At 39.1% G+C, this 9,865-nt stretch overlaps 1 protein-coding gene across 1 annotated transcript; it reads right to left on the bottom strand.

Annotated features, from left to right (window-relative positions):
* Positions 1-2,009: 2,009 nt before the first annotated feature.
* LOC125473013 lies at positions 2,010-8,834 on the bottom strand. The gene is given in 5 exon segments (XM_048575229.1): positions 2,010-2,710; positions 2,902-3,963; positions 6,842-7,300; positions 7,739-8,338; positions 8,341-8,834. Coding segments are annotated over 5 exon segments (2,970 nt in total). The 5' UTR covers positions 8,731-8,834; the 3' UTR covers positions 2,010-2,251.
* Positions 8,835-9,865: the final 1,031 nt, after the last annotated feature.

Raw genomic sequence — 9,865 nt, 5'->3', positions numbered from 1 at the left:
AGCGCACATGGCCTTTTACAAACGTGAAAAACACAAACATGGGTAATGACCGACGTCTCCCCTTAAAATTTCAAACGTTGTGGATTATTTCTCAAGGGCTTGTTTGGTATCTCGCAATCATTTTTCAAGTTGTGGTAAAAAGACAAGCATAAATTTAGGTTTTGAATGATGACCAAAAACAAAATCTAGGTTTTGAATGTAGTGTTTTTTGGAAACTTCGTCGACAAGCGAAAAACATTTGGTGTCAAGATTTGAATTTTTTTAATAAAATGTTTATAAAAATATTTTACAACAACGTAATGTTAAATTAATTCAAGAAAAATTAACATAAACAAAAAATGTGCATCTAATCAAATTATCACATGAAATTGTAAAATTTCAAATTTAGGGCTGCTACTATAAGAACTCTATCCTATTGGAGACAATATTCCTTTAAGGACACAAAGATTCTTTTTAAGTACTCAAAAGTGGTGGTGGGACTAGGGACTCCCATTGGAGATGCTCGAACCTCCCAAAATCAAACCGAACCGGGTATACTCGGGTTGGTTTACGATTCTTGGCTAATTAATCTAATATGAAATTAAGTAGACCGGTTTATCTTATTTTTATTTTGTTAATTTTATTTTCTACATGTCTTATATTGATGGGTGATTCTATAGTGAATCTTATAGAATTGATCATGATGAAAATGCTCAAGCGAACAAGGGTTGACTCAGTTGGTAAGGTCCTTACCTTGTGTGTTGCCCCACCAAGGTTTGAGTCATGTTGCCAGCAGTTTTTGTTGGTGCACGATATGTAAATTTCTACGTAAGTCCATTCCAGTGGTAGCTAGCAGTTAGGTGCCATGCGTAAGCCCTTCCAGCTAGAAGTTGTGAATATACCCTGACGTTCGTGGTGAGAGTAACCAATCTCCCTCTAAATTTGTAGCAAACAAACAAAAAAAACAACACAGAGAGGTTGAGGGAGCAACGGTTGACAAATCTGAAGGGAGCAAGGATATTCCCGATTGGTGGGTTTGTACAAGAGATATTAAACCCAATTTCTCAAAAGTCTAATAAATGTGAGCCAAACTAAACTCAACCAAACCAAATCAAACCATTTGTATATTGGTTCAGTTGATCAATTTGATACGGTCATTCTTGTGGAAGATCAAATGTACCTATCCGGTTAAATATGGGGCTCGATTTTTAAAATGTTCAAAGAAATTCAAATTGAACTGAATCATGCTCAACCCCAACTAAACCTCCACAATTAATGTATCAATTTCTAAAGCCTTGCTCTCCTGCGCATCTATTTCATAGAAGAGAATGACCAAGAATTTTTTTTTTTTTGGTCAACAAAGCGGGCAAGATTAAATTAAAGCTCATTTAGTTAAATCTGAACTATTCACTTGCGAAAAAAAAAAAGAGAGAATTTTCACAATTTCCTATTCAACCAACAAGAACAAAAACAAAACTTTTGAGCCCATAATATTATAACCCACAGCCCAAAAATAACTTCTAAAGGCTGGAGAAATTTTTTATTATGATGGGGACACGGGTAGTACACTATGCATTTTTATAGAAGTTGTGAGAAATTTTATTTTTTAAATTATTAACTTTTTGACACATATACTCTACCATTTGTATAGTGACACGTGATGTATCATTCCGTCTACTAGTCACACTGAAAAATCTCTGCAAAGGTTGCATGTGCAATGTGCAACTTCCAAATATGGACATGGATCCTCTCCAGATCCAGTTGTCCTAATCTATCTAGTCAAATCATCCGAGGCATTAAATTTGATCTAATGGCTAAAATTATTATAACTTTTAAAATGAACTTCTAATTGTAGCTGTTGGATCAAATTTCAATACCCCGGATGATTTGATTAGATGGATTAGGACAACTGAATCGGGAGAGGATCCATGTCCTCCAAATAGGTGAGTCAAACCTCCGGACCAAATTGGACTGTGCCTGTGCAATGTGCATCGCACCACAACAGCTCCTTCCAGCTCAACAAACAATAATGGTAGTCCCAACAAGAAAAGGACTAGAAATTGACTTAAGTTCAATTAAACCAATTACCACGTTTACTACTATTTCCAGTTTCAAACTGCATACCAAAAAGCATATATCAAACCCAATTAATTAGCTTAATTAAGTAGTTCTCAATTACTAACTCTATATCTAATTAACAACCTTCAAGTTCACTGCATGTCGTTGTACTTTGAATCTTTTTAGTAATTTGGAAACCAAGTTGAACCAGCTATTACTCTACTGCTTCACCTTCATCACTGGCATTGTGATCCGTCTTCAGCCTCTTCGCTTTTCTGGCCTCCTCCTCCTCCTCCTCCTTTCTTTTTTCGCTCTCGATCCTCTTACGTTTGAGAAAATTGACAAGTCCTCCAAGGGCAACATCAACATCGTCGCTTTTCATGAGCTCCTCAGCAACCTCTGCAGGGGTCACCTCTGTGCTCTTGATCAACTCTTCGACTTCCCCGCAAAGACTATGAGGGTTGTCCTCATGAATATCGAGGTAATTAGAGGCCAAGACCTTGAATCCACTTGGAGTGCAGTATGACATGTGAATGTGCACGTCCATTCGCCCCGGACGTAGCAATGCAGGGTCTAACCGATCCTTGTGGTTGGTGGTGAACACGATAATTCTCTCGTCGCCACAACTCGACCACAAACCATCGATGAAATTCAGTAGCCCCGAAAGCGTCAACTGCGGCAGCCAATTTTTCAGGATTAACAAATGAACATAACATCTAATCCGAAATCATCTAACAAAGAGTTGAGAGACGAAAATCTAACATAGTACGGCTTTAATATGTACAAATTACCAAAGTATGAAATAAAAATCGGATTAGATATAAGCGATTACAAAAAAAACAAGTACTAACTGAAGAGATTGACCTTGTTAGAAGTAGAACGTGTAGGGTCTTGAGACTTATCCGCCGAGTTATCCCGGTTCTGCAAATCCACAGTGCAATCGATATCCTCAATCACCAAAATCGAACGATTCGTGGTGGACAACAACAACTTCCTCAAATCACTGTTGTTCTGAACGCCACTGAGCTCCAAATCATACACATCAAACCTGAGATAATTAGCCATGGCGGCGATCAAGCTCGATTTTCCCGTTCCCGGTGGACCGTACAGCAAGTAACCCCTTTTCCAAGCCTTCCCAACCTTCTTATAAAACTCCTTCCTCCTCACAAACCTGTCCAAATCCTCCACAATCATCTTCTTCATCTCCGGTTCCATCGCCACCGTGTCGAACGTCGACGGGTGCTCCAGATTCACCGAACCCCATTTCCTCTTGCTGTACGAACGATCGTACTCGGAGCACAAATGACTGGAGTAAAGCTTAACAGCCCTTTCCTCTTCTTTGATGGCGTCAGCCCTAGCAAGCACGTACGGCAAGTAGGACCCTATCACTTTGTCCCTGTGCTTCCTGTGGAAGCTGAGCTCGAACTGACATGTATTCCCGTACTTTTTATTCTCCGTCACCGTGTACTGCCATGTTAGATTGACGTTCTCGAAGGTGTCGGCGACTTGCTGGTTTTTGTCCATGGCGCAGCTGATGCTCCTCTGCCGGTTTGTTTTTCGGACACGGAGGCTTTTGGTAGAAGGGCTGATGTTGATGGTCGGAAGGTAGACCTCGGCAGCCTGGTAGACCTGATTGCAGGCAGCGCCGGAGTACTCTTCGATGACGAGAGTTATGGAGGAGAGGGGGGTGAAAAGGTAAGCGAGTTTGGAGGAAATGTATGAGCGGAGGGGCGGCGGGAGGAGGTCGTTGGCCATGGAGCGGACCAGCATCATGGATCCGGCGACGGAGACGTAGGCTGAGAACAGAGACGACGCCGTGGTGGGCATTTCTTTAAGATTATTAAGAGAAAACATGTGTTGTAATCTTCTTCTTACAAAGTGGAGTCTTAAGAAGTTGAGAAATCGAGAGCGAATTGTATGTATAATTTATAGAAGGAAATTGTAGTAATCATCATTCAACTTTAATTAATTTAGAGCAATGGTTTTTGAATTAAAAATCTATTATTATTGATCATTCAACTCATCAAAATATGTAACTATGATCATTTTTGTCAACTTCGTCAGAATTTTGTCAAAATAAGTTATGTTGGAAGGATCATGGTTACAATTGGGATCCCTCAACTCATCAAAACCTGTAACTATGATCATTTTTGTCAACCTCGTCAGAATTTTGTCAAAATGAGTTATGTTGGAATAACTATTGCTACAATTGGGTTAAAGTTGAGAGATTATTGCTCCAATTGAGTTAAAGCTGAGAGAGCATTTCTCTAGTTGAATAAAAATTGAGAGACCAATGATAATGAATTTTTAGTTGAGGGACCATAGTTGTACATTTTGATGAGTTGAGAGATCAATGGTAATAAATTTTAAGTTGAGAAATCCTGTTCCAATTAAATTAAAGTTAAAAGATCATTGCTATAATTTACTCAATTTATATTTATCAACTAATTATTAGAAGTTGCTTAATATCCAAGCAGAGCGATATCTTTTTTCTGTCTGTTTTTTTTTTCAGATCAGACTTGCAGAGAGAGAGCAGTTAGATGTAGTCAATTTTTTTCCAAGAGAAGGAGTTTTCCAGACAAATATGCCAACCTTTCATTGCCTTAAAACGCGTGATAAATTGACCAGACAAAAAATAAAATAAAAACAAAAATGTTTTTATTTTTATTTTTTACTGTCATTAATCTAGGTCTTTAACATCTTAATATGTATACTTGAGATCGTAAAAATGTTACTCTGATTATATTTTTTTTCACACCACATTCATTACCACCTCTATAATAGAGATGGATCCACATGTGTTGGTGAGTCTTATTTCATTAAAAAGATAATACAAATGTGGTATAAAAGTATGATGAGTGTAGTGTTACTCAATAATAAAGAGCACAATATTGCTATGTCCCACATGATTTGAATCGTATGAATAAAAGGGAAATTTTCTCACAGATCTTTGACGTGCAAGTTGGATCAATGAAAGCAACTTATATGATATAGACATATTATCATGATTATTTAACTTATTTCTCACATTAATAATACAATGACATGTGAAAGAAAGCTACGGCGTATCTTTTTAATTTTTCACACTAACATCGATACAAGTCCATTTCACACATGACCCTTTGGGTCTCATTAAAAATAACACATGGTCTTTGACTCTTGATCCACAAACATCTAAAAGAAAGATGGGCCGGGTCACAAGGCCCACAATATCAACCCGAGAGGCTTCATCACCGAGCGCCACACGTGGTTTACCGAGTGATACAACAAGTACGCCCAGCCTACCAACTCTTCAGTCTTAATCATTAACGATGAAGATGAACACTCGGCCTGATCATTTTCCGACCGCTCAAACCGTCCGCAGGAATTGAAGCAAACCTTGGTGTTAGAAGTTGGGTTTTGTTTCTCTCATTGCCGGTTTTGTATATCAACGCTGCAACAATCGATCCTCAGTCCTCGATCACCAAAATCGAACGATATGTAGTAGACAACAACACCCTCTTCAATATATAGTCAGTGGAAGGATTACTAATCTCGAAATCATACACATCAAACTTGAGATAACTAGCCATGGCAGCGATCAAGCTCGATTTTCCAGTGCCGGGAGGACAATACAACAAGTAGCCTCTTTTCCAAGGCTTCACAATCATTTTCTTCATCTCGGGGTCCATTGCCATCGTCTCAAACGTAGCGGGGTGCTCTAGATTTATCGAGCCCTATGTACCATTGTCGCCATCATCGTACGAACATAAATGACGAGAGCAAAGCTTCACAACCTTCTTTAATGGCATTCGCCCGAAGGCAAGAAGGTGTCCGTCACTTTGTGTTTTTTGTGAAATGTCAGCTCAAAGAACTGGCGCTTCGAACTTTCGCCGGACTTCTTCTTTTTCTTCTTGGTGATAAATATCCAACATCCTGCAAAACGCAGACATAGGTTGAGAACAGGGCGAATGCTACTGTGAGCAGATTTTTTAGATCAAACGAAAACATTTTGGTAATTTCAGATTGGTGTGATAGGGAGATGGATGACGACACCAATGAAAGGTTATTTACTCATCAAGCAACAAATTAGATTTTATGCAAAATGATTAATTTTATTTGATCCCTCGTCACGACAAACAAATAAAATAAATCATCTGCTTATTAAGCAACCTAATCAGCCGCCACCGTGAGTGCAAAGGACACCCAAATACACTCCATGAGAAATTTGCACATCCATTAACATTGACCAATAAGGGTAGAGGGAATTTGACCAAGTTACACAATAAAGGGTATTGAATCCAACACAAATATTACACGTCTTAGTCCATTCGTGTGAATCAAACCTGAGAAGTCAAAAGAAAAATACTACTAGACTGTATGAATAACTGGTCTGCTATTAGACGATAAAACATTCACCAACACTCATTTTATCCTAAAGCCACCTCCAATAAGAAGAATTTTCTTTATAAGTAGTGTTTTCTAATCCACCTACCACAAGTTTTAACACGGTGCACTAAACTACAAAGAAGAGGATTTGAACTTGAGTACAGAGTAGGTAGGGGATTGCTCTTCTCATAGTTTAGATTAAACTAGAATATCACTTTGTCACAACAAAGAAAAAGGTAGGTCTAACTCTGTTGCTGCAATTCCCTCTAATTTTCCTGTGTTTACATTCTTGAATTCACAGAACCAAGTTGAGCAAGTCACTACATCAGGTAAGATATCACAAAAGAGAGATTGAAACTAGCTATGGCTTTCCAAAAGGGTTAAGGGTTAATTATCTAAGATTGAAACATTAAACTTGGACATGGGAGCATCAGGATTTAGACCATTGAAGACGGAAGTGCAGCAACTTTTTGATCCCTTTCCTGCGACCACATTGCTTCTTGACCTGCAGCAGCGATGTTTTCTTCTTCTTGCTTTTGGCCTTCTTACCCTTGAGCAGATTGACAAGTCCTTGAAGAGTAACATCAGCATCATCACTCTTCATCAGCTCCTCAGCAACCTCTGCTGGGGTGATCTCTGTGCTGTCAATCAGCCCTTCAATTTCTCCACAGAAGCAATGGCGGTTGTTGTCTTGAATGCCAAGGTAGTTAGAGGCCAAGGTCCTGAACCCAGCTGTGGAGCAGTAGGACATGTGAATATGCAGGCCCATTCGACCTGGACGCAGCAATGCCAGGTCTAATCGATCCTTGTGGTTGGTGGTGAACACAATGATCCTCTCATCTCCACAACTTGACCACAACCCATCTATGAAGTTCAGTAGGCCTGATAGTGTAACCTGAAAATTAGATCATCACACGTAAACTTCTAACACCATGTCAATGCCCATTTGACGGTAATACGATAAATAAGGAAGATTCTTCAGTGTAATCATAGTTACGTGACGAGAAACAAGCCCAAATTCCATCAAACTAACATATAAAAGTCCTGATTAGGCCTTAATAACAATTGTTAATTACAAAATTACAACTAAAAGAACCTAGGAGGAATAGGGATCATCAAGCTACTGCAATCAAAACTTGTAATTTACCCTTTTATATAACAAAGATTGGAGCTTGATTAGGAATTAATTGCAATTGTATATTATAAAGGCAAAACTAAAACAACCTAATTGGAAAAGGGTTTCAGCCTACTGCAGTAAAAAATCGTAATTTAGCCTTACATATAGTAAAAGATTATTCATCAAACATAAGAAATTCAGGAAACGAGTACCAACCCGGCTCCTGTCCGAATCGGGATCAGAATCGGAATCAGAATCCGAATCCGAATCTGAACCCCGGTTGCCAACAACCACCCTGCAACAATCAATGTTCTCAATGACTAAAATAGAATGATTGGTAGTGGACAGCAAAACCTTCTTCAACTGAGAGTCACTATAAATACTAATGAGCTCCAAATCATACACATTAAACTTGAGGTAGTTAGCCATGGCGGCGATCAAGCTCGATTTTCCGGTCCCCGGCTGCCCGTACAGCAAGTAGCTCCTTTTCCAAGCTTTCCCCACCTTATAGAACTTCTTTCTCCACACAAACCTCTCCAAATCCTCCACAATCATTTTCTTCATCTTCGGGTCCATCGCCATCGTGTCGAACGTCGACGAGTGCTCCAAGTTCTCCGACCCCCATTCAGAATTCGCCACGTCATCGTCGTTGTATCTCGACCAGATGTGGCGGGTGTAGAGCTTCAACACCTTCTCCGCTGCTTTAATGGCGTCAGCCTGAGTGAGAACATAAGGCAGGTATGAGGAAATCACTTTGTCCATGTGTTTCATGTGAAACGACAGCTCAAAATACCGCATTCGAATGTCCTGTCATTCTTCCCCTTCTTGGTCTCCGTGATAAACTGCCACTTGAGCTTGACGGCGCCGTCGAAAGTGTCAGAGACTTCCTCGTCCTTGTCAATGGCGACGCCGATGTTCTTCTTCCGGGGAGCCTTGCTGATACAAAGGCGCTCGGTGTGGGTGCCGATCTTCGTCTGGAGGTAGAGTTCGGCAGCGTCGAAGACTTGGTTGCGGGTCATGCCGGAGAGCTCATCGACGACGAGAGTGAGGTCGCGGGAGAAGACAGGTGCAAAAAGGTAGTTTAGGGCTTTGTAGATGTAGGAGCAGAAGGGGGCGGGGATGAGCTCACTGGCGACAGAGCGGAAGAGCATCATGAATGTGGCGATGGAGGCGTAGGCGGAGAACATAGACGACGCCGTCGTCGGCATCTGGTCCTTCAGGTTGTAGAGAGAACATTTTTTGGCGGTTTTCTGAAAAATGGTGGGTTGGAAAATGGAGGAGATTGAAATGGAGAAAATATAGAGGGATTTGATTGGAATTTAATTTTAAATTATAAAGCTTGTTTTATTTTTTAGGAAAACTAATGAGAAATGTTTGAAAACTTTAAATTTTAATGATAAGGATAAAATAAAAGGTAAAGTAAATAGTATCATGATTGACTTTTTAGTGTAAAAATATGGTTTTTCGTTAAAGTGAGCGAACTTTTCATTAAAACTTTTTTTTTTAACCAACAATAGCAATATCGTTATTTTATTAAATAGTTAGTTGCTAGAATAAAGAGGATCAAACTCGTCACATAATGCATAAATATAATTACTTTTTGACAGTGCAATAAAGCGCTTTTGTAATTTATGGAGCTGGTGGGTGTGGAAGCCGAGGGAAGGTCTGTTTTCAGAGTTTGAGACATGTGCTTTGATGCAGAGCCGACATGATCGAGAATCTTGAGGATCTGTAAATCGTGTTTGTTTATCATATGTTATGTGGTTAGTTTTTATTAGATACTATTTGTGTTTAATTTTAAATAAAAATATTTAAAATAATTTTTGACCGCATAATATATGATGAACGAATATGATTTATAGAACATTGAGATCCTCACAAATAGGATCTGGCGAGAATCCGGATTCGATGCAGAGTTTTAAATTTTTCATAGATGTGATGATTTTTTTTTTTTTTTTTTTTTTTTTTTTTTTTTTTTTTGCTAAGAGAACAATGGTATGGACTGTTTTGTAATTAAATTGGGTTATCGTGCTGATGTTGCAGCTGCGGTTTCTTATGGCCAAAGGAAAGGTGGAGTAAAAGTAAAATAGTCACTATTATGGTCTTAGGTCATATCCAATCGAAGGAGGGCTAGATGACTCGTTTTAGCCTTATAGTCATCCAAAAAATTAATATTTTAATGAACAGTGTCAGACAATATTTCTTACCATCTTCAACCGAGGGGCTAGAGGGCCATAGGCCAAACATAGCCTTGTGACAAAACACAATCTCCAACTGAGGGGGCCAAATGACCATAAGGCCAAACATAATTTGTTATTTTAATTGAATTAATATGGTTACTTA

This window comes from the organism of the source record quoted next, unplaced genomic scaffold (assembly GCF_019419815.1).
Source record: "Pyrus x bretschneideri cultivar Hongxiangsu unplaced genomic scaffold, Pyrus_bretschneideri_v1 Contig8, whole genome shotgun sequence".
Lineage (NCBI taxonomy): Eukaryota > Viridiplantae > Streptophyta > Magnoliopsida > Rosales > Rosaceae > Pyrus > Pyrus x bretschneideri.
This window is presented reverse-complemented; position numbering and strand designations above follow the sequence as displayed.